At 41.8% G+C, this 25,655-nt stretch overlaps 1 protein-coding gene across 2 annotated transcripts; it reads right to left on the bottom strand.

Annotated features, from left to right (window-relative positions):
- Positions 1–6,152: 6,152 nt before the first annotated feature.
- LOC116333529 (zinc finger protein 827-like) lies at positions 6,153–25,331 on the bottom strand. Of its 2 annotated transcripts, none has more exons than XM_031756777.2 (9): positions 25,084–25,331; positions 23,021–23,490; positions 19,339–19,524; positions 16,988–17,668; positions 15,867–15,927; positions 15,704–15,777; positions 11,425–11,479; positions 8,395–8,580; positions 6,153–7,759 (listed from the first exon to the last, which is right to left on the bottom strand). In XM_031756777.2, exons 2-9 carry the CDS (start codon positions 23,217–23,219, stop codon positions 7,078–7,080), a joined length of 2,124 nt encoding a protein of 707 aa, XP_031612637.2. In that variant the 5' UTR covers positions 23,220–23,490; positions 25,084–25,331; the 3' UTR covers positions 6,153–7,077. The 2 variants fall into 2 exon arrangements, with proteins under 2 accessions (XP_031612637.2, XP_039464297.1); XM_039608363.1 differs by lacking the exon at positions 25,084–25,331 and adding an exon at positions 24,468–24,605 and having other exon boundaries at positions 23,021–23,841.
- Between the last annotated feature and the right edge of the window lie 324 nt (positions 25,332–25,655).

Here is a 25,655-nt window from a genome sequence, read left to right as displayed (position 1 = left end):
GTGGATACTTCATAAAACTGTGCAGGTGATTCATATTTTTATAGCACTTCTAATGCATTGTGTGACTAATATTATGGCTTGTCAGAGAGCAGAGTCTTTATCTGTGATATTTCCTGAATGTCTTTATGTTATTTTCATGTGTTTTCTCAACATATTTCAGACAGACATTAATTAAGTTAAAGGCAACTACAATAACCTTTGAAAAAATGTAAAATTTCTTTTTGTATTTGCACAATTTAACTCTATATTTCACCAGCAGGGTGCAGCATTTCAACGCCGTGCTGCTTTTTAAAAACTTTTTATCAACCCCAAAATATGGGAAATGTACTTGTTTCAGCAGCATAAGGGTTGTCTTTCACTATTACATGAAAAAAAAACATTAGCAACTGAACAAACAGAATATCTGAGCCTATAATGACAGCGACACATCCTGTAACCTTAAAGCTGGCTATTTATGATATTTAATATGTTAAGTTTGCATTTTTTGATGCACTATCAACGTGTTTTTGTTGCATTTATGAAGTTATAGAAGTGAAATAAAGTAAATTGCTTACTTTTAATTTAATTTTAATTTTAAATACTAACACAACAATGGTAAACTGAAGGAAAAATAAACATCTGTTTGCATGTTTAAGCAGACGACTTGTCCATCAGGCCAGAATCTGTGTCCGCCGTCTATGCTTTCACTTCACCTTTGACCCCTGATGTTGTGATACATGAAAGGTACAGCCTGGCCTTGGCTCAGCTTCAGCTGATATCTCTACGGCCCAACCACAGACACCTCGGAGTTATTTCTACACATTCTGCTGACAGATTTAGTCCATTTAAAAGATCTCAAGTCATTTTAAAAACATTCATTAGCACTGTGCCTTTAAATGATTATTCAGTGCTAGTATTCGTCCACATGTGAACATTTTCTGCCTCTGTGAAAGTGTGAGGCGTCCTTGGCAGCCTGACTGCACCTCTAACTGACACGCTTCTCCTCCTCCTCTTCTTCCTCTCCTCTAATGCCATTTACTCAAATCTAATAATGACCTCTGTGTGAGTGCGGCCTTCACGCTTCTCCGCGATTCGCCGAGGCCAGAGCGGCTCCCGGCCAATAGAGGGGCCGCCCGCTTGCCGCTATGGAGACCTACAACATGCCAGGTAACCGTGGCAACCAGTGAGGAGGGGACAGGACCTGTGGCGATTGACACTTATCCTCCCACTCGCCTGGTGAGTGTGGTGTGTGACCTTCATCCCTGTGAAAACTCTGCCTCTCCCTCTCTGCGGAGCCAATCTGACAGAGTTTATATTTCAGCTTCATGAAATTTTATTTATTTATTTTTAATTTGATCCAGGCGCCACGCTGAATCCCTGCTCCAGTTAACAGGTTCGGCTTCCTCTGTAACATGATCTTCCTCTCACGTGAGGAAGGAAGACACGAGGGCAGAGGCGAGTCAGATGAAATTAAGCTTCATTGATCATGGCAGCAGCAAACGGTGGCAGGATGGGGCAGAGAGAAAGGAAAAAAAGAGGCAAAGATGAGCTCAGGGTGTCGTTGTATTTTACGCTGCTTTGTGTGAAATTTAACTGTTGAAGCAGACCCAATCTGCTCGCTGAGTGATGAGGTATCGACCCCGTTTCTGGGTCCAAGCGTCCCCTGATGAGGTTCCTGCCTTCTTGACGTGCTGCAGTGCTTTACAAACACATTATGTAACCCTAATGTAGGTGAATGTTCCTCACTGAGAAGCGCTGGTGAACGTGATCTTGGGCCTGACTTCCCTTCAACAAGCTGCCGGATCAGAGCTCGATTATAAAGGACACCTGTTGGCCTTCATTCACTCCCTAAAGGTTTGAGGGAAGAGAGCCCAACATGTACGCATGGCATCTGTAATGTGAGCTGGTCACACAGAAACATAGATGTTTCACTGCTTCCTTTATCTTTCCGGATACACTGCATTACTGTGGAGGTCAGTGAGTGCAGTGACTCATTGTCATGTTCGAGAAACCGCTTTTAAATGATTTGCCACATGGTGTGTTACCCTGCTGGCAGCAGCCATCAGAAGATGGGTACACTGTGGCCATAAAGGAACAGACACAGTCAGCAACAATAGCCAGATAGGCTGTGGTGTTTAAATGATGCTCAGTTTGCGCTAAGGAGCACAAGGTGTATCCAGAAAACTGGTGATTATATTACATTACCAGTCTGAACTGTTAATACCAGACAGGATGGATCCATGATTTTATGGCGTTTACATCAAATTTTAACCAAATGCTAAAGCAGAAACTGAGACTCAGACCAGGCAACACTTTTGCAGTCTTCTATTGTTCAATTTTGGTGAGCCAATATGAACTTTAGCCTCACTTTCCTGCTCTTACGTTGCAGGAGAGGGACCTGTTGTGGTCTTCTGCTACTGTATCCCATCTGCTTCATGTTTGACATGTTGTGCCCAAAGCGACTTCCATCATGGTTCTATTATAAAAACACGAACAGACACAAATGGAGGCTACAATCCTGACTGCTCATTGCTGCCTCTGCTACCTGTTGAAGTTCTGGCTCTGGCTGCTAGACTGAAGTCTGCATGCACTAAAGTTTGTCATCACTCTGGGTTGTTTGCTAACTTTGTGTTAGCATGCTGTCTGTGGTGATGTTTGCAAAGAGCCAAAGTTGTGTTAGCAGCATAATGTGATTGTTTCTGTCCTGGGTGCAGTTTTGCATTTCACCATCACGCTCTCGTCCTTTCGTGCAATGAAAATAAAGGTAATGTCGATATCTCTGCTGCAGACCGGCCCACAATTTTCCTCCTCCCACACATGAAGTGAAATCACCTCAATGTAGCTCAAGTGTGCAGTTGTTTTTTCTTTCCATCCACCCAACCTGCAGATAAATGAAGAACCTTAACACAAGTAACAACATCACTGCAAACATATTATTGAATTTCGTTCAGTAATACACCACATTACTGAAAAATGTAGTGATCACAGTAGCCACTGTGCTTCTGCACACCTTGGTTGTAATGCATGATTCTCTTACTTACCTTGTCTTCAAATCAGCTCAAAGCAGTCTGGCCATTTACCCCTGACTGACAATCACTTTTGTGAGTTTAATTGTTTCCCGCAATGATAAATGGCATGGTGAGTGCTTCCACCAGGTCATAAAATAATTCAAACTGTGGAAAATATAATAAAAACATCATGTGCAATGAAATTTGGCTCTGATTTGGAGTATAAAGAAGTCATTGTGTGCCCAGACTTTCTACAGGAAAGTCTTAATTTTTAAGCAAAATGTTATTATTTTATGAATAAAATAAGCTTTCCGTGTCATAACTGATAAAAATCAAAGATAAGATTTTGATTGAATCCTGGAATCTGCAAGACATTTCACCCACTGTGAGGCCGCTGTGGCTATGCTATAATCAAAGTAGGGAAAGATAGAACGGACAATCACCAAATAATCATAGTGGGCATTATTCTTCCTTTAAAAAGAATTTTTAAATTAGCTTAGGTTGTGTCGTGTGTTTGGTGATACAACTTTGGGTTTTCAATGCCGTTCCCTGCATCTGCAGGAAAGAAAGATGCTCCGTCTTTAAAGTTTAATAAATAATACTCATTAAAAAAACATATTTTTGACACTTTATTGAGCAGCTAACCCTGCCCCATACCAGTCATGGATCAGCTGTTAGTACTGGATAATTTAACAAAAACTGGATCCCCTGGACTGAAGCTGCAGAGTAATTATTTGGCTGTGGGTTTCGACTTTTCCTTCAGCGACATTACAAAACAAACCAACAGTTAAAGTGTTTAAAAAAGGCTAAAGTGTTCTAAACTGACGTTTCTTCTGTCTACATATAGTGCAACCTTAAATTAAGACATTTCAGACTCGCAGGAGCCCCATGTAGTCATGTAAACACAAATACATTATCAATATACAACACAAATATTAGAAGTATCATCACTGTCCTCCAGAAACCACGAATAACCCCAAAAATCCTCCAATATTGAAGTGGAAGCAGCAGACTGAAGGATGGTAACTTTAAATAATTCATGCAACCAGTCAAATAAAATAAAGTGTTCTCATCAAATGTGAGTATTTGTGAGCTTTCTGCAGTAATAAAATCCGAAAGTCAGACAAAACAAGTGAAGATGGTCTCTCAGAAAATATAGACTTTACGATTAGATTGACTAAGACAATTAGCAGCAGATTATAAAAGTATACTTCGGCTGCAACGGTTCAAAATGCTTTCACTCACAGTTGTAGATGACCTCAGAGAGTAAAACACCAATGATTTAAACCTTGTGTGGTCCTCTAAACTGGTCTGTTGGAAATAGCTCCTCATTTGTTGGCTGGATGGATTTGCATGGAGCATTAGACTTGATGCAAACATGCTGATGACTTTAACTAAATTCAGGATAAAATAATAATAATAATAAAGCTAGCAACATTTTCATCAGCTCAGCTAGATGCTCTGTTTAATGTTAAATGGCAAATGTTAGCATGTTTACACAATAAGCTGAGGACTGTTAGCTTTGCTGTGTGTTTTCTGCTATCTATTAAATAATAACAAGCTAACAAGCTGAATTTATGACAATTCCCACTAGCTTCAGCTAAACCTATAATATCAGCCATTGCTTTAATTTGTGTTAATTAGCAATAAAAACTAATGAAATTTCCATCTGCCTCAGTTGCCATGAGCATTTTTTTTTGTTTTCATTAGCCAGTGTTAGCATGCTAATACCCTAAAGTAATGTCACATTCCAGTTAATTCAGAACTGTGGAGTGAAGTCATCAAGGAGTTAGTGTGTTTCAGTACTAAAGTCAGAAAAGCATGACAAACAGGATTTGTTTTGCTTCTTAGCAAAGCAGAGTCATTCATGTCATCACTAGCAACACAGCACAATGTTTGGTCTTTGTGCTTAAAAATGTAGCTGCAGCACGTTCACGGACAGAGCGTGCTCACTGCTCTGTGTTTGGCTTATTTAGCAAGTCAGCAGTGGCACAGATTGAAAGTATTACAGTTTCACTGCTATTTCCATTCACTGCCACCATTTTTGATTGTTATATAGGGGTTTCTCCCACTTTATCAGCTGGAACTCCAAGTTGAGGGGGTGTTTGAGATGAACATTCCAACAGGGAATTCTGAAAGTTCGACTTAATCTGGAATGCACCATAATTATATTCTCATCAGCTTCAGTGGAAATTACCATGTTAGCACCCTAAAGTAATGTCATTTCAAACCTCCTCAGGAATATTGCGTGTGATTAGTACTAACTTAGAAAGATACTAAAATGCTACAGATATCCCTTTCGGCCTATACAAAACAGAAAGGTTACCACGAAACACAAAAAACTAAAGACATTCTCAATCCCAGTAGCATCAATAGCTTATTTTTATGGTGAATCCAGTTAACTCAGAAGTCGGTTGTCAATGCTGGGAGTGATGTCACTTGTCATTTGAATGTATTCCAGTAATAAAGTCAAAAAAGCAAGTGATACCAGGACTAGTTTTGCTTCTAAGCAAAGTAGAGCCATTCGTGCATCACTATTAACACGGTGCAACGGTTGTGTTGTCGCACAAAACGCCCCTGCAACACATTTGAGGCTAGAGTCAGTCACAGATACAACAACAGTGGTGGAACGAATTAAAGTTTTACAGTTTTATTACTATTTCCATTCGGAGCCACCATTTGGGATTGAGAAGTTGGAGTTGGTGGGGCTGGTCTGACTTTTCTGTTGGAAATCCAACTTGAGAGAGCGGTTCAATTCCAACTGGGAACTTGGAAATTCCGACTTCAACTGGAATGCATCACTCGTGCAAATTAGCATGATAAACTGATAATATCCCATCAGCCTAAGTGGTGATTTCTTTTAGTGCAAATTAGCAAAGATTAGCATGTTCACATGCCACAGCAAGATATGGCCAACATTATCCATGCTAAAAATCAGCACAAGGCATTCCCATCAGCCTCACTTGTATATTGTGTTTAGTGCTAAACAGCATGTTAAACTAACACCCTTCTCATCAATTTAAGCGGCAATATTTGTTGTGATAATTTGCAAATATTAGCGCAGTAACAATCTAAGTTAAAGACATATATATATATATATATATATATATATATATATAAAACCCTTAGCTGAACTGCATCTTTTTAGTATTAAATCGCCATCATTATCATGCTAAAAAGCTAGACTAAAGACATTTATACCAAGTAAAGAAAAAAGTCTCAGCAGCAATAAGCAAATAATACAACAATAAAACTAAAGACATTCCCATTAGCCTCAGCGGTTAATTAGCAAAAATTAACATATTAGCATACCAAACTAAGGACATTCTCAGTAATAACAGCAGTTTGTTCTCGCTGCCGCTAATTAGCAAAAGTTAGCATGTTCAAATAACAAAATAAGAACATAGAATACAATTAGCATTATACCTGCTATATTAGCATTGTACTGTGGACCTGTTAGCATGCTGAACTCAAAGTAAACAGTTACATAAACCTTCATATAGATATAGGCTTAAAGAGCTGCTAGAAATGCTGTCAACTCTTATTTTCTTCCTTTAATCATGTTCTTTTGAAGTCACCTGCTTTTTTAAAAAAATGTGTTTTTTAAACACATTGTGTTTTAAAAGAAAAACAAACTATCTCACCCTCAACATTATTTCATCATCTCAATAAATGATCCTGACTTCACAGCATCTCGTGTTTCTGATTAGAACAATTTATAATAAAATGAGACTTTTTAAGTTCAAGGTTTCTGGAGGACAAGAGAGACAGGCAATAAATATGTCACACGGTTAAATAGCTAAGAGTTCAGTGATTATATGACGGGCTAAAGCAGGCAGGAATGCAGCAAAAATCACGAGCATGATGCAAAAGTTGAATAAATTCAAAAACGTTCCTTATCGGTGTGTTTTCAGTGCTGTTTGACATTCTCATACATAGTGCTGAGTGACAGTACCTTGGATACATTACAGAGCTTTACATCCATCGCTTTAAGAGTCCAGAGGATGGATAGAAGAGAAAAGGAAGAAGAGGAAGAGGAGAAATTAGAAGAGAAGGAGAGGAAGAGAGGAGGACCAAAAGCAGGGAGGCTTTACAAAGAAGTTGTCAGGCCGAGGTAACCAAGAAAAGAGTGTTTGGTAGAGAAAGATGAAGAGGAAGAGGAGGAAGATGAAGGAGAACGCTGTTTCAGAGAGATGAGGGTCGTGATCGGGAGGAGAGGAGACAAATCCCTCCATCCGGCACGGTCGGACAGCGATGGGTGAAGAAGAAGAGGAGGAGGAGGAACAGAGGAGGAGGATGCAGCGGTGTGAGCGCTTGGCGGTGTGTGCAGCCGCTGGACGTGCTTGTTCGAGCGCTGATTGTCTGCATGCACATATGACCGGTGCGTGTGCACGTCGGCGGGCGTGTCCGCCGCGCCCCCGTTGAAGAAGTGCGCAGCGTGTTTGACCTTGCAATGCAGGCGCAGACTGTCTCGCCGCTTGGCGCTGTAGGGGCAGAGGTCACAGGTGAACGGTCGCTCCCCCGTGTGAACGCGCACGTGCTCCACCAGCTTGTTGGCTGTCCGGGTCAGGTGGCCGCACCGGTCGCAGCGGTACTGGTTGCCCTGGCGATGACCCTGGAAGTGAACCAGCAGCTCCTGTTGCCCTGGAAACGACCTCTGGCAGATGCGGCAGCGATGCTCTGAGGTGCTTGTCTCCGGCTGGGTTGCCGTGGCAACTGCCGGAGCACCGCTGCTGGAGGTGGAAGCTGTAGCAGGGAGGGTAACAGGGCATCTGGGAGTCAGGAAAGGTAGAGGGAGGAGTTAATGACCCACACATTACACGAGGATGCTGACAGAAAGCACACTCACCTGCATGTAACAGTTAGGGACCATCAACAAATTACTTTGAATCCATTCAATGAATAATTTAAATGTATCAATAAAAGCTCTACCTGTGTGTCTTCACAATCTTACTGGTTAGTTCAGTTCACTTCTTCATATCAGAGTTTATACTCTGTTTCCACAGTAACTGAATGGAAAAAAGATTAGAAACTGATTCTCCTCAGCCTCGACTTTCACCTCAAAGCTTTTATTTTACGTTTAAAGTACATTTTATAAGATGTTTTTTGCACTTATTTAATAATTCATACACAGAAAACTTTTTGCAAGGTCATATTAATGCCTCAAAGGAGTACTGTCAGGCTGCAGACATGATTATTTTTACTATTGATACCATAGTTTGTTTGTAAAAAGATTGTCCAAAAGATGAAATATCATTATCGTCACTTGTCATATAAGATTTGGGGTTGTTTCGCTTAAAAACAATGAAAAATCAAAGTAAATTTTAATCTAACGATGTAATCATGTGCTGACACGTGGATGTGTGGTCATGTATCCGGGAGGGTTGTTAGGGATCCCTACACCTACCTCACTTCTACTGCGTCGCCCTGAATGTGCGTGCCGACGTGAGCCCTCATCTCTGCCTCCTGATTGGTCGAGTGGTCGCACACGCAGCAGTGCAGCGAGAAGGATCTGTGCTCCCATTGGCGGTGTTCGGTCATGTGACTCTGGAAAAGGGCCTGTCCCTCGGTCTCAAAGCCGCACACGTGACACCTGGAAGGCGAGGACACGACAAAAGCTTGTAACACATAAATGATGGTAACAGATATTTGTCTATGAATCTCCAAGCGGTCAAAGCGGGACCCACTGCGGGAGAGGACAGCAGCCAATCAGGTGCAGGTTTAGTTTTTTCTAGCGTGCTCTTTGAACTTGTCTAAACTGGAACGGTTGGTGCTTTATATTCTTCTTCACTGTCCATTTTTAAGTCACCTCTTAAAACCCACCTCTTCATTGGTTATGGATGGTAGCGGTCCCCAACCTTTTTTGTGCCACGGACCGGCTTAATGTCAGACAATATTTTCACGGACCGGCCTTTAAGGTGTCGCAGACAAATACAACAAAATAAAATGATACGCCCAAGACAAAAACTGTGGAATTTTGTAAATGTAATAATAAACGCAAATTCACTGTGTAATTGTGTAACTTTATTAGCAGCGTCCTCCTGAAATGCGCCAACAACATTCAGAGTAACATCCTCCTCTCTGCCCCTTAATGCTCTGTGGTCGCTATGGTAACGCGTAAACATTTCTTTCAAAGTAAGACAACAACTACAACGCGGGAAAAGAATTGAAGTTGTAATTATGCTTGTAATGTACTTTTGTTTTAAAATATATATGTATTATTATTAGTTTATTTATTTTTGTATTTTATTTTATTATATTTTTGCATTTTTATTCCGTCTTTAATCTCAAGCACTTTGTTCAGCTGTTGTTTAAAGTGTTTTATGGATAAAGCTGGTTTGGCTTTATATACAAGCTTCAGATCTTAGAGGGTTTAGGAAGTGAGACATAACACCAGGAAAAGATTTCATTTCTCACTGTTAGCATGAAGAGAAGGTGGAACACATGCCAGCTGGAGATAAACGAGGTTCACTATGATTTGGTTATGTAACAATGAGTGATTAGCTTGATTAGAGGACACAGGTAGACAAATATCAGGTGAACAGTATTAACAGTTACCTGGTTCTTCAATTCTTTAAACAAACTCACAGAATGGAGCCACAAAGAAACGCTTTCACTACAAGCGGCGACAACTTCTGCCTGACCTCGTTTGTTTTTCCGTGTCCTCTTAAAACCCACCTCTTCATCGCTGTTTCAGTGTTTCATATGTGGAATTACTTCTGGGAGACAGGTGCTCCTGGTTTTGGAAGTTTTATGATGGTTCTCTATGAGAGAGGCGTTCAAAACCACAAGTCCCGTCACAAAAAGAGTAACGGGAGGACAAAAGTGTTTGGGCCTGAAACGGGATGGGAAACTCTCCAGGCTGACACCTCACAGTGGATGGTGTCTTTAAGGTAGAAAGCTGAGAGAAAAACGACATTTTTCATTAAACGTAAACTGCAACTGTGAAAAAATGACCAAAAAACCCATCCGGGACGTCAAAGTGCTGATTCAGTCCACCACCATGAAGCATGGCTGAGAGCTGGCGCTCTGAAGTACGCTCGGGTTTAACTCTGTCAGATGATTTCTCATAAAAGTGCGGTAGTTCACAAGTTTTGTAAAAACGATGCAATAAATCGCTCCCAAAAGTCGCAGCATGCTACTCCTGATCGAGTCACACATCCTGATGTAAGAGTTCATGCAAAACTGTGGACCAAGATTCACAGCTCAAAATCACAACAGAAGAAGAAGAAGAAGAAGCAGGATGCCGAGAACAATAGCATTCAATGCTTTTCACACTCTCGGTAACGGTTTTGTTAGTTTATAATGAAGCCATTTTTATATTAAAAGCATCTTTTTGAGTTGTTAGTGTGAGTGTAAGGTTTATTTTGTAGATGGAGTCAGCCCACTCTCACCAAAAACACTTTTATAGGCATTTTTTTATTAGAATTTGGATTTCTTCAAATTGCAATTTCAATTTTAAGTGCCAAATCACAACAACAGGTGCTTTATTTTGTGAAGTAAAGGCAATATAAAAGGACTCAATTAGTTTAATACACTATAAATAGTATGTGTGTTAGCCTGCTTTCAGTATACAGAGGGTACTTCATTCTCGAGTCACTTTCTGATCAAAGCCTTATTGCACACCACCAGCACGTACACTCACTAAGAAGTATTTGTGTCGTTTTACACACTCGAGTTCCTGCAGATCACAGACACACTCCATTTTAATCCACCATAATTTTCTCCATGAAAATTGCCTCCAAGATGCCGTGGTTGTCTCCAAAATGGAGCCGAGCATGGATAAAAACTTTAAAAATTCAGTGCTTTGAAATCTTTGTACTAATTTCTTTCTGCTAATGAAAAAAAAATAAATCTCCCAGCGGTTTGTTACACACTTCCAGAAAGTTGATGTTCAAAGACGCCTTCGCTGGCAGAATACACTGAGATGGAGAACCCAGCAGAGCTTCAGCTACACAGGAAGATAAGCGGGGACTTCAGTCTCTCCACAAGGCCAGAAAACAACAGCTCGAAAGCTTTACTGCTGGATAAAACGCTGTGACATTTAGGATCAGCGCTCACAGAGCTATAAACAAGAGTGAGTCCCAAAACAGGCTGAAACTCAAAGATTAGAGATAGCTATATAGAGTCAGCGAGGGAGTGCACCATCTTAAAGGAGGTCCTCACAGATATAGGAGTAAAGGTGTGTGTGTGTGTGTGTGTGTGTGTGTGTGTGTGTGTGTGCGCTTGTTTAAGCATCTTTGTGAGGACCAAAACATGCCACTATACCTGTGGGGACCAAGTGTCTGTCTTAACAAATTTCAAGTGTTTTTGAGCTCAAATTTGGTTTTAGAGTGAGGTTACAATTAGGGTATAGTCATAGTAAGGGGCTAGGTAAAGCGTTATGTCAATTCAATGTCCTCACTAAGACGTGAAAACGTGTGTGTGTGTGTGTTACCTGAAAAAGTAAGAGCAACCTGTGGTTTGGTGTCTGCTGAGGCTGGTTTGGGTTTCTGTGAGGAAAAAGAAGAGCGTTCGTTTATTATTCTGCATGATTTTTGCTTTTTATACACAGCAGAGCTTCTTAATGATGAGCCCCTCTGGAAGCTATTATTGCTAAACCTCTGTGTGACTGTAGCCTGTGTCAGCGCACTTCACCACCATCTTTATTATTATAGACCCAAAGGGCACTCCAGTAGCAGCATGCATCCATAACGCAGACAAAGGCAGCATGCAGTCATTAAAAAGTAATAATAATAGCAATAATAATAATAATAATGATACAGAGACAATGCAGGCAAACTGAACACACACATTCAGTGAGAGTGTTTACTGAGAGCTGTCAGTGGAGGAGATCAAAAGTGTTTGTGGTGGCTGAGAGCCAGCCAGGCAGAACACAGAGGGTGATAATCAGATCCAGATAACGTCACGAGCTCAGACTTCATTTTTGGTCGAGCCCCTTAATGAGTTCAAGTTTTAAACTTTTGTTATGATGGTCATAAAAAAAGTTTAAAAACAAAAAACCCCTCAGAGGTTGCAGTTCCTCAAATGGCCACTTGAGGCTGCCTCAATTCCCATAGATTCATGTTAGAAATAAACACGTTTATTGCATCATAAGAAAAAATGCTTCTTATTAAGGCTTAAACTTAAATACGCCCACCTGATCTCATGCAAGCAGCTAGCTGTCTGCAATGACTTGTGATTTTTATAAATTGTTAGCCAATGAGCACACAGTTTAATGGTTTCATAATCTTGCATTTTGGTATGACAGGATTTACCCAAAAAACTTCATCTTCTATTAAACCACTCAAAATAAGAGAAAAGCTTTGACAGAGGTCCGATCAGAGAACCAGTTTTGAAACCACAGCTATCGCCATCTGCTGGCCTCCAGGCAGAATGCAGGTTTATTTTTCCGAGCCCAGAGCTACGTCTATCCTTTTAAACAGTCACTGCTTCACCCCCACTAACTTAAATAACTAAACTAGATTTCTGGTTTCTAAATGGAGTTATCTGACAAATAATACGGCCAGCTCTGTGGTTACTTGTAACCAGTGGTTACTTGGAGACTTTTTTTTTTGTAAAATTCTAGTATTTTTTGTCTGGATTTTAGCACTAATGAGCAGGGAATATAAACCGAGCTAAAAGGATTAGCAAACATCTAAGTAATCCTGGCTCTTGGTGACGCCAAAACGCCAAACTCAAGGCTTCAAAACAGGTCCACAAACCAGCATGTGAGAGAATTAGCTATGATGATCCTTAAAATCCAGTCTGTCTAACAGAGAAACCATGAACATGTGGTCTACAGTTGGACAAAAGAATTTCTCAGTAGTTTATAGCTTACTCCAATCGACGGAGCTACCTTCATATTTTTAAAATACTGGAAGACTAGTGCCATCACAGCTCCACATCTCAGTCATTAGAAGTTGAAGTTGTTACAGACTCTTAGATAAACTTTATCATTCTCCACCTCTGAAGTAGAAATTCAGGTAAACAAGCTTTTGCACAAAACAGTGTTTTTACATCTGGACTCAAGATTTCAATTAAAATGAAAATAAAAATCTGTTACTAATGTACTGATACACAAATAAAAGCATGAACACTTTTTATCCTGATATGCAATCAAAGGTGTCACCACCTAATCCCAAAATAAACACCTTTCATCGTTAAACTTCATCGCTTTTGATTTGAATGGTGAATAATTGACCGTCAGCTCATTATCAGCATCTCCAATTCAAATACTCACAAAATCTGACTTCAAATATAAAATCTGGTGATGGTCTCTATAACCAATCAATAATATTCACATAGTCTGTCAGAAACACTGAATAAGTGCATATCAAACACATAAAGTTTCCCCTTGTTTCATTAATCTTTAATAGAAACAACAGTGACCATCACTTAAAAGTGACACTTTATATTTGGAAGCTTTGTTTTTAGAGTCATGCCTCAGACTCTCTGACTAGGGAAGGTATTTAGAGTCAGACTAACGCATTAAAAATTCATAACATCACTGGGCTTATCTGTAAATGCTGAAGTGTGCGCTGTTAAAAAGGCAGCTGCAGGTTTGGGAGCTCACATCCTTGTACCTGACATCCTTCCTGCTGCGCCAGTGTTCATTGTAAATTTAGCTGGATCACTATTTCAGCCGTCAGCTCCTTTAATCCTTCCACTCTGACTGACAGTGTCAGTTTCCATCACTGCAAATTACCCCGAGACTGGCAGGCAAACACATCAATGACAACAACCCATAACGCCGTGACTCATTAATAAAAAAAGAAAAACACCTCCAGGAGACGGTTAATAATCAAAGAGCTATGCCTCCTCGAGCTGCAGAGCATCCTCGCAGAGTTTCTGTATTTTCATGTAAACACTGTGACACTCATGCAAATCTTAACCTGTGTATGCGAACCAGGTTATTATGTCAGTGTGATTAATTAACAGAAAACTACAAAATAAAGTCAAAAAACATGTATTCTTAAATTATGTAATGAAACTTGTTTTAGTGCCTTAAATTTACCCGGTAGTTGTAGTGCCTAACTTAACCAAGCTGTGTTTTCAATAGCTAAGCCTGACCAAGATGCATGTTTTCAATTTTCTATGTCAGATATCCAAATAAAGAGAGAGTTTACATCAGGGGTCTCGAACTCCAGGCCTCGAGGGCCGGTGTCCTGCAGGTTTTAGACATCACCCTGGGTCTACACACGTGAATCAAATGATTAGTTCATTATCAGGACTCTGGAGAACTTCCTGACATGTTCAGGAGGTAATTTAGACATTTAAATCAGCTGTGTTGGATCAAGGACACATCTAAAACCTGCAGGACACCGGCCCTCGAGGCCTGGAGTTCGAGACCCCTGACCTAGACTAAAGCCTTGATCATAATTTCGCCATCCGTAAGTCCGCTACGGGACTCCAGTTCCACTGGAGCCAAGTTTTTGTGACTGCGTGGACTCATCTGTGGATAATTTGCATTACAATGCACCAACTACACCAGCAGCCTTCAAGCAGACTTCAGAGGTAAAACAGGAATGACTGCCGCTCTGGCGTGTCTCCTGGTTTTTGTGTCTGCATGTGGTAGGACTTGACTTAAGCGGCCAAAGAAGTGCAGGAGACAGATGCTGTCCAGTGTAGCAAGTGATTTATTCACCATTTTGTGACCCAAACAATATTTACAAAAATAAATAAGAAAATCAACTCCATAATTAACTCAGTTCAAATAAACATAACTGAACTTAAATCAACAGAAATTAAGGTCAAACTGCACACAGCTGCACTGACCTGAACCTCAAACTCTCAAACACCTGAGTTCTTCTGCTTAAATAGTCGACTTAACCAAACAATGGGCGTTTCTCAATATGCGTACTTGTGCGTACTTGCGTTCTCGTGTACTCGTGATACGTCATCAGTCGGAGACCGAGTACTGTTCCAATTCGAAGTACGCATCAAGCCGAGAACGCGAAAAAGTCCCGGATGTGTTCTCGCTCCGCCCGTTTTATCGAGCATGCATCGGTGTGGACTTGGTACAGCTAAATATCCCAGAATGCATTTCGTCCAAAACTCAACAGCGGACTCCTGGCACAACGTTTTCAACCACCACCACCACCCCATGAACCCAGAAGCTATAAAGCAGGAAGTAAAACTACATTTCCTCCTTTTGTTTCTGGAAGACAGGTAGGTGAGGTAAGTTTAAACAATACAAATTAACAGTTGAAGTAAATAACATGCTAACTTAACAAACTTGTAGGAATTGATTTAAACCAAGATGTTATATTATATAATCTGTAAAAGTGCAAAACATAAACAAACCCGGGATAGTAGATGTTTGCCTATTGCAGACTACATATGAAATATGGTTAAATCAAAACAAGAATGTTAGCTAAGAATATGGACAAATGGTGTTCTCACCCACTTTGTCACACTGCATCAGGAGTGGGGTATAATCAAGGTTGAAACTTTTCTCGGCCTCTACGAATAGTGAGACCTTGCTAACAGAGATGCTAACCTCAAAAAATCGATTACACTGTGCATACAAATGTAAAACTCTGTTTCTTCACAGCTCTAAAAGTAAGACTGTTTCGCCTTGTTTCTGATCCCTCTCTCAGCTGAGCCTGCAGAAGTCATCTGCAGCATTTAGAAGCCTGAATGGTATGCATATGCTGCAGTGCATGGATAAAAATGTCTGGGCTTGTTGTTAAATGCTGTTGGAAATGAAATGTGAAAAAATGAAAGTGCATTACCAAGTGGAGGTGTTTGGGAGCTGATCACTGCTGGGGAAGAGTGGTGCTGGTCCTCGTTGCCCTTCAAAACAGGACTACACAGAGAGTAACACGCACACACCATCATGACTGAGGTCAGAGGTCGAAGTATGCCGCTGATTGATGGATGGAAGTGTGCACTTACCTGCTTCTGATGGGTGGAGTCATCCTGTCCACCAGCTGACTGTTGGATTTACCGACCCTCTCTGCAGACAAGAGACAGAAAAAGAAACGCATTTGAGTAAAAACCGAAAAAACTGATGCAACCTGTGTGTTTGGCTAAAACCCAAACAGTGGACAATGTGCATTTTTCTCTCTGCAGCTACCTCCACCTCTGAGGCTGCACGTCTCTGATTCGCAGGGGTTCTTATCTCTTGTTTCCTAAAGTCTGGGTCTGTTCTCTCTGCACCAGCCCGTTGGCTCACACAGCTGCTTATTCCTGTTTAAAGGAAGTCAGCTGATGCCATGTGCTCTCTTACAGGCAATCATCGGGTTTTTCACTATATTACTGTAAGGTCCTGACCTTTGTGTGAAGCGCCCTGAGATTATTGAAGCGAATAATAGACAATGTTAACTTGGTCCTTTCCAGGGTCAAATCTTTAAATAAAAGAGCTAAATTGTTAAATTAATTGATAAATAGTGTATATATAAAGTACTTTTTTGGGAGGGGGAAAAAAAAAAATACTGATGGCTGCCAGTGGTGTCCCTCAGCCAGTGCTACCCCTGGCACACCCACCCAGTAGGGTGACGACAATATCTGAGGTTAAAAGTAACATTTCCGAACACAAAGTCGACATTTTTTGAGTAAAAGCTCGGACGTTCTCTGAGGTTAAACTTGCAAATTTACCAGAAAAAACCTCCAAAGACCTGCACAAAACTGAGCATATAAATATTTGCAGGGACAAAAAACTAATATCTCTGAAATTTGACTCTCAAATATTCAAGAAAGATTGTGTTTTTCTGTTTGTTTGTTTGTTTGTTTGTTTTTTACAGCTTTATGTATTCTCAGATTTGATGTTTCGGCGTCAAGGAGCAACTCTGACCAGTAAAAACATGACAATCAACTTTAAGGCTAGTCTACGATAATCTTAAGATATTGTGTTAAGTAAAACTAACAGAAAGTAGTTGCCTTAATTATGACTAAACTAAGTGGCCTAATAATAAAAAGACTGATAAACTGGAAGGCTATTAAAGACAAATGTTGATGTTCTAAAGTGTGAATCATTTAAAGCTCCTCTGGTTGAGGATGAAAAACTGTTTGGTTACCTGACAGTTGGTGCAGCAGCGTCGACGCCAGGTTCACTGACATGTCCTGCCACAGCACTGCTCTGAGGCACTGGTCAGCCATCTTGGCTCCAGAGGTAAATTGGTCTTCCATTTTGGCTCCAAAGAAGAGCTGCTCCTCCGTCTTCACCCCGGAGAAAACCTGGTTCTCCATCTTGGCCCCTGAAGCAAACTGGTCCTCCGTTTTGACTCCAGAGAGAAACTTGTTGGTTACCTTGACTCCAGAGAAAGGCCGCTCGGCAAACTTCGCTTTAAAGAGAAGCTGGTCCTCAATCTTGGCTCCAGTTAGAAGGTGGTCCGACATCTTGGGTCCAGAGACATTCTCCATGTTCACTTGAAAGTGAAACTGTTTGGCTCCAGAGACTGCACTGTCTGCCATTGCGGAACCAGGTGGGCATCCTTCAGCACAGAACTTGCCTTCTATATTAAGGCCAAAGAGACACCGGTCCGCCATTTTGGCTCTGGGGTGCAACTCCTCAGCCACTTTGTTCCCGGTGAGGCCCCGATCTTCTGTTTTAACACTGAAGATGTGGTGATTGACCATTTTTGGGACAGGCGGAGTAACTTCTTCTGTTACTACTTGACTCTGAGCTACTGTGTCGACTTCCATTGGCTCTTCTTCTTCTTTGAGCCTCACCACATGGCCATTCACTTCCTGACGCTCTGTAATTGGGAAGAAATAATAATAAATGATTAGAAGCAGTGTGTGAAAGTTCATTTAAAGCTAAAGAAGGTAACATGTTTTGACCTCAACTAACAAAAAACCCCAAAACAAACAAACAAAAAAACCAGGTCTCGGACCGGTACCGGTCCGTGAGTCATTTGGTACCGGGCCGCGAGAGTTGAGGCTCAGGTGTGAAATGTATGGTTTTCAGGGTTTTTATCGGTTTTCAGCGTTATTTTGTTATCGTTTTTATCGTTAACTCGGTTTTCCTGGGTCTTTTCACATGTGTTATGAATAAATCTTCTTTTTTTCGGTACCGGTACTAGTTTTATTTTGTTGTATTTATCCGCGACACCTTAAAGGCCGGTCCGTGAAAATATTGTCGGGCATAAACTGGTCCGTGAGGCAAAAAAGGTTGGGGACTGCTGACTTACAGTACTGTGCAAAAGTGTTGAAGCACCACTCTTTTCTCCATATATTTGCCTCGAAGTCAGACTTTCTTATATTTTGTGGTGTTGAACAGTAGTGTTCCAGGCTGCCTGAAGGTCTTTCAAAGTGTTTTTTTGTACATTGGTTGTGTTTACACTCATTTTCTATCCAGTCCTTGTTCCTTACCATTTTCAGAAGCATTTTTTGTTTTGTTTTTTTGTTCAGCCACTTAACTCTGACCTGTGAATCATTCAAGCACCTAACTCGAAGGATGAACCAGTGCTGTGCCTATACTAAACAGACAATGTGGCAAATAACCATTTTTAATAAGTATCTTTAGGCACTTTGCTACCAGCAGCCTGTTGCAAGAACACACAATGATTTGTTCCCATTTTTAATTGAATCTATGAAAAATCGTAAAGACAACACAGTTTGGCAGGCATAACAGAGAACCTTTGCACAAACAAGATCATTCCCAAAGAGTTTTGAGCTAAAACCTTGGCATGTCTAGACATGGTGTGCAGTGTATCCTTAAATAAATCTGGGAAATCTGGAAAAGAAAAGAAATGGCAGGCTTATCTGAAAGTCATGTCCTTAAGAAACAGCAAAGACCTGACACAGGACTCGAGAGATGCACTTGGACCTTCAGTCGATTGATCTACTGTTCACTGAAGCACCATCAGAAATGGTCTGTGTCAACGTGGATCTCAAGAAGACATTTTTGAGAAACAGAGAAAAGCTGAGGCATGCCAAACTACATAAGAACTGTACTGAAAATCAGTGGCACTGTGTGTAATGAAATCATTAATCAAAATTTTACAGCTTCATGTGTCAGCATGACAACAATCCCAAAACACTGCCAATGCAGTCAAAGCATACTTGAATAAAAAACACAATATGGAATATTCTCAGTCATGGATTGGCCTCCTTAGAGCTCAGACCAGAACAAAAAGAAGAAACGTCCAAAGGAGAGCTTTGAATGTCCTGGAGAACTATTCCTGAAGACTACTTCAAGAAATGATAAGAAAACTGCCTAAAAGAGTTTAAAGAGTAACTGTGGTCATACCACAGTTCTTAGAATTGTACAAACTCTGTTACTGACTTATACTGTATAGCTGTGTATGTTTGCTCATGTTCCAGTAACTCACTGCATCCATTTCCCTACAAAACATAAGGACTGGCTCAAGACACAGTTTTACACAGTGCTGTATCTCTCATCACTGTTTTGGCGAACACGTACCCGCTAGCTTCCGGAGCAGATCTGAAGCTAGCGTGTCCGTAGCGGCATTGCCGTCAGGCGTGTGCGTGAGGGACGGTGGCTCGGGACTCGCCCCGGGGCTGTCCGGCGAGAGAGCGACGCCTGGCTCATCCTGCTGCTCCGCTTCCTCTCGGCTCCCAGGATGCATCTGGGCCTTCTGGGTGGCCTCTGGAGAGAGAGGGAGTGATTTGATTCAAGTTAACTGTAAACAGATTACAGTAGAGGTCAAATTGCAGCCTGATAACCGCACTCAAGCCTTCATGAGAGCGCACAGGCTCCTGCAACACATGCCCGAAAGTACGCGGACACCTACACGCTCACGTCTCTTCATTTCCCGCAAATAAAACCTGCAGCAGGAATTCACTGCAATGGGAGTTAAACCCAAAGTAATAGTATTCAGAACCGGAGAGTGACATATTACCCTGTTTTAAAGTCCTAATATTGGATGCTTGTTTTTTTATTGATTTTAAAAATCTTGTACTTCATGTTCTTGCTGCCGCCCACTTGCTTCAGATCTGTGAATGACGATGGTCTCTGAGGTCTTCTGGGCTTTCAGTTGCTCCAAAGAGCACGACAAAAACCGGAGGTGAAGCAGCTTCTGGTGTTTACGCCTCAGTCTGCCTAAGGAGAGCCGTGAAAGAAACTTAAAACCTGACTGTTTATTCTGCTTATGTTGCCTCTTACTGATTTTATTTGTCTTTATTACTGTCATTATCATTATTCTTTTTCCAGCATTTTCATTTCCAGAGTTCCTTGGTGTTGGCTTTTAGCCATCGCTCCTTGGATGTTGAATGCTACCGTTCTGTCAAGGCCAAAATGTTTTCCTCTGCCTCACAGCTGTTTTATTTTTTTGTATTAAATTAAATAAAATAACGGCAAAATCATCTTCATTATTTTAGTTCTATGATTTCAGAAGTACAACATGACATGCTGTTATTGTATTAAAAAGGCAAAGTCAAAGTACCAAATAATCATAAAAAGCCTGCAGGGTACTCACATGTGGTAAAAGAATATAATTATTTGCACCTATTAGTGATGCTGATGGGCTAATTTATACCTTACAGGCTGTGCCACCACTGTTATAAGGCTCAGATATGGTCTGCGGCTGAATACTGATTTTTTTTAGGTCAAACATCCTTTTTTAATAACAAAGTTTTCTGATCTCTGAAGTGACTCTACATCAGTATGCTTTCTGATTGGTGTATTTGAGTATGCACCAATAGCCTTAGCAGACCTTGAAAACTCAGGGCGAGACAGCCTCGTCCTTCTTTTTATTTTTCATTTTAAATCTGAACTGAGTGGAAGATAGTGGAAAACACATTCAGTCTCAGATGGAGGCACAGTATACTGCTTTGTACTGAAAATGACTGAAACATCCTGTGGAATAACCCATGTATTATATCCATAATTACATGTGTTTCATGGATGTGGAGAAGGCATCCAACTGTGCCCCTCGTCATTTCCCGGGTGAACTGCCCAATCCCAGTGATGTAGACACTGAATACAGTGTGAAAGGGAAGATTGATTGAATTAGGCTTCAACTCTCACGTATGGCCACAAGCTGTGTGGAGTGACCAACAGAATGAGCTATCTGCATGGGGAGTCTGGGCACTCCCTTAAAGAGAGGGTGAGGAGCTCAGTCATTTGGGAGCTCCTCCACATCGACATCTGACCAGGATGCCTCCTGGGTGCCTTAAGGGTGAGGTGTTTCAGGTATGTCTATAGAGAGGGGACACACAGCTGTCTAGGAAACCCTGGAGATTCTCCACTAAATTCCCAAAAGCTTTTGCTCGACTTCCTTCACACACACATGAACTTGAGTCACATCCGTTCTTAATCCACAGGGTTTAACATGAAGTCAGCCAACTCTTTGTAGGTATCACAGCTTCAAGTCTTCTGGGAAAGCTTTCCACAAGGTTTAGGAGTGTTTATGGGAATTTCTGACCTTTTTTCCAGAAGCGTTTCTGCGAGGTTAGACACTGATGTTCGAACAAGAAGACCTGACTCACAGTCTGCGCTCTAATTCATCCCAAAGGCGTTCTGTCATGTTGAGAGCAGGGCTCAGTGCAGGCCAGTCAAGTTCTTCCAAAACCAAACCCAGTCATCCATGTTTTTATGGACCTTGCTTTGTGCACTGGTATGCAGTCATGTTGGAACAGGAAGGGGTCATCCCCAAAAGTGTTCCCACAAAATTGGGAGCATTAAATTTTCCAATATGCCTTGGTGTGCTAAAGCATTAAGAATTCCTTTCACTGGAAATAAGGGTTCAACTCATTAGACATGTACCGTTCTCCTGGCAACCGCCAAACCCAGACTCGTCTGTCGGATTGCCAGACGGAGAAGCGTGGTTCGTCACCACAGGGAACATGTCTCAGCTGCTCTCTGCGCACTCTTCTTGAGCTTATCTGATGGTCACGTGAAGTTTGGAGGTCAGTAGTGATACCTTCTGCAGAAAGTTGGTGATCTCTGGGCATTAGGCACCTCAGCACATTTCCACTCCCAAAGCGTAACATATTACAGTATGTGACAAATCGTAGGTATGTTACGCTTTCTGCCACCCAACATGTTCCTGTGTTATGCGTTCGGAAAAAGGAGGAAACATGAGAACCATTTGGACTCAATTTGCACATGTACATTTATTTCACTTTAATCTCTTTGGAAAACACTATCTAACGCCATTAAGGTTGCGGTTAAGGTTAGGCATAAGGTTATGTTTAGGGTTAGGATTAAGAATAGGGTTAGGGTTAGGGCTGGAATACACAGCTGGAACGTCAGTTATGGCCGGGAGCGTCATTCTATTGGATTTCATCCACAACCCGGCGGGTATCATAGGAATGCGGAAGGTTACCTTTCACGTTCCCATGGAACGCCTCGGGACTTGACAAGTTGTCAGTATGTTACACGTTAGGAATGAGAAAGGGCTGCTCATTACCACCCTGGATTTCACTGAGCTCCTGAGAGCGACCCATTCTTTCACAAATGTTTGTAGAAACAATCTCCATGCCTAGGTGCTTGTGTTTATACACCTGTGGCCATGGTAGTGACTGGAACACCTGAATTCAATGATTTGGATGTGGGATTGAACATATTTGGTGATTTAGTGTATGAGCTGGTTTGGCTTGTGAACACGTCTGTGTCCCACCAGAACAGGTGGAGTTGGTGGCCGGGAAGAAGGAGGTAGGTTTACTTATTAAGCTTGTCATTGTATTATGTTTAGATTTTTCTTTATTAAGCCTTTCACTTTGGGATAAACACCATGCAAGTTATCATATATATTCTTTTATTTTTGGCCATTCTTTGCCTTCCTTAGGTAAGACAGTGTAGGGAGTGACAGGAACGTGGACGACACACAGGAAATGGGCTTGTTGTTAATTTATTCTTGTATTACTGTATTATTCTTGTGTAATAAATTATTGTTTCACTCCACCCACGCAACTCCATTTCCCACGACAGGACAGTAGAAAGATCTGTCCACATACTTTTGCAGTGTTTGTGAGCACAAATTAGCATCCACAAAATGACATAAACAAGATGATATTCTAGACATTAGGGGTGGAGCTAACCATCCTTTTCATTATTACATAATCTGCAAATCAATTGATTGATTAGTCATTAGGCGGCAGCTCTAGAGCCCACTGTGCATGTGTGTGTGTGTGTGTGTTACCTGACAGCCTGATGAGGAGGTCAGACGCCATCTTGGTGCTGACATCGGGGCTGAAAAGAGAGGTGGCTGCTGGGAAGGGGCTCGAACCTGCGGCTTGTGCGTCATCAACTGTGTGTGTCTTTGTGTGTGTGTTTGCAGGGTGTGCGTGTCGTTTGGCTGCATCAGAGTGAGGCTGCAACACACTCGACCCACGCTTCATTTTCTTTTTCCGCGTGTGTGTGAAAAAAATAAGAAGGAGAGAGAAAGAGAGACACAAAGAGAGAGACAGTGAAAAAGGGAGTCAAAACTCAGAAGAGAGGAGGGCAAGAGAGGAGGAAGAGGAGGAAGAGGAGGAGGAGGAGGAGGAAGGCAGTGGTGCTAAAATAAGACGAGTGTGTTCTTCAACATATGGACGTGAGCAGAGCATCGTAGAGAGAGGAAACGAGGGAGGATTTGATCTTCAGAGCGAGCTGTTGCTGGCTCTCGTTGACCTGAAAGAGAGAGGAGGGGAGACGAATGGAGGGGAACGGGTGAGAGAGGGGGAGGAAGAGGAAGCAGCGAGGATGAAGGGCGAGAGAGGACAGGGGAGAGGAAGATAAAGGGAGGAGGAGGAGAAGAAAAAAACGGAACAAAGTGAATCTGTGAATTAATAAATTATTGAATGGATAAGGCACAATAATAAGGGGATAAATCATCATCTGTTATCACCATAGTAACGGACCCTGCCTCGTCACCTCCTGCCCTGACCTTCCTGCCGAAAAAAATAATCGTCAATTGTGATCAGTGATCGTCAATAACTACTCCACCCGCCACCGGCTGTTAGCCCTGGTCACTCTTTGGCCCTGAAGGGAAAGAAATTAACATATCAGACTGCATCCTAGGGAAGTACTTTAATTTGAAGGTTAACAATAAACAGATAAACAAATAAAAAAGTAAATAATAAATTAAAAAATGTAATAAATAAAAAATAGCAATCTATTAGCCTCCACTGTAGGAATGTAATTTAAATAAAGAGCAATGAAAAAGTAAAATAAATTATTTAAAAATGAACATGCCTGTGTCTGTAGGAATTTCAATGAAAAAAAAGAACCCATCAGGCTCTCTGGAAGAACATACTAATTTAAATCTTAAAATTAAATGAACATGATTGTTGTTGAAATAACTATTTTGAACAATGAATCATATATTTTATTTTAAAAATGTCAAAAAACCCCTGAAAATTTTATCCACAAATCAAAATATTTTAGCGTCATAATGCTTCAAAACCACATCAAAATAACTGAAATAATTAATAATTCTTATTTTTACAGCAATTATATAATATTAGTAATTTTAAAAATCCAATTCAATTCACAGCTTCATTTTTTTTTGTATTTAGGTCCTTGTTAATTAAAAAAATTGCACTAAATAATTTTTATTAATAAATTAAATGTAGCTGGCAGGCTCTTCATTGCCTCGGTTCACTCACTACCCCCGTCGACCCCGTTTCGCTCTGCCTCCTGCCTCCGTCTCTAAGCGACACCGCGCGGGCTGCTGCTGCCGCCGCATCCGGCAGGGGAGCGACAATCACCGGGCACCAGTTTCTCCACAACACCCCCTCCCCTTCCCCTCACGTCCCCCTCGGTGTCGGTCGGTCGGTCGGAGTCAGAGCCCCCGGAGCCCCGCTGTTAGCTAGTTACCTCCCTCCTCCTCCTCCTCTTGTACTCCCCCCCCCCCCGCAACATGGCTGAACGGCACTCCGACTCCCCGCCACACCGAGTCAGAAAGTCATCACGCCATTTAGAGCCGCCTAACTGCCAATTTAGACATTTTTAACGGTTTTCCCTCGCGCTGCCTTCAGTTATGGGGAACAAGGGCAGGTGTCAAGAGTCCAACGGCCCCCCCACACACACCTCCTCCCTCCCTCCTCCCTCTCCTATCGCTCTCCTGCAACATGGCTGAACGGTAACCCGACCTCACGAGACCTCAAAAGTCATTTTCACGGGTCAGTTGCCATCGATACCCAGGCACGGCTAGCACCAATCCGCCCCGGGACACCACGGTTCTCTCTCAGCTTCCCATCTCCTCTTCCCTCCGTGACTTACCGGCACCAGGGGGGGCAGGTGGTGGTGGTGGTGCAGTCCGGGGCATAGCCTATATATAGACTGAAGATCTGCTCCATGTTAAATTCCCTCTCCTCTTTCCCGTGGTCACATCATCCCCCCCGCGGTTTCCTCATCCAGAGATGTGAAAGTTAAAATTACAAAATGACAACAGCGAGGAGACGATCCGTCTGTTCCCCGAGCCCGAGGATGACGGGTCGGTCACCGAGCAGGGCAGATGGAGGTTTCCGCCTCCTCCTCCTGCTCTCTCTCTCCCTCTCTCTTTCTGTGTGTGTGTGTCTGTGTGTGAGGGAGATGCAGCGTGTGTCTGCACAGGGCACATAACATGTTAACAGCCTCCATCAGCACGAACCATGAGGAGAAACCTGCATCTTGGAGGACATGATCCTTCAGCTGCTCCACTGTCTCACTGAATACTGATCTAACAGACCTGTTTCCACATACTGCATCAGGTTGGCTGCATGCAGTATTAGCAGTAACTTTTTCCCAGCTCAGATTACACACCGATAGCTAAACTGCTGGCCCCAATACCAATAGTGCTAATGTTTGCAAAG

Source organism: Oreochromis aureus, linkage group 3 (assembly GCF_013358895.1).
Source record: "Oreochromis aureus strain Israel breed Guangdong linkage group 3, ZZ_aureus, whole genome shotgun sequence".
NCBI lineage: Eukaryota > Metazoa > Chordata > Actinopteri > Cichliformes > Cichlidae > Oreochromis > Oreochromis aureus.
Note: the sequence above shows the minus strand (reverse complement) of the source record. Positions and strands in the feature narration are given on the sequence as shown.

What these genes read in the sequence shown, in the direction of transcription:
- LOC116333529 (XM_031756777.2), bottom strand. Translation starts at nt 23,219, where the DNA reads ATGAAGCGTGGGTCGAGTGTGTTGCAGCCTCACTCTGATGCAGCCAAA. An exon ending in CCTCCTCATCAGGCTGTCAG is followed by an intron (nt 19,525 to 23,020) that starts GTAACACACACA and finishes CTCTCTCTCCAG; the next exon opens with AGGCCACCCAGAAGGCCCAG. An exon ending in ACTCCACCCATCAGAAGCAG is followed by an intron (nt 15,778 to 15,866) that starts GTAAGTGCACAC and finishes CTCTCTGTGTAG; the next exon opens with TCCTGTTTTGAAGGGCAACG.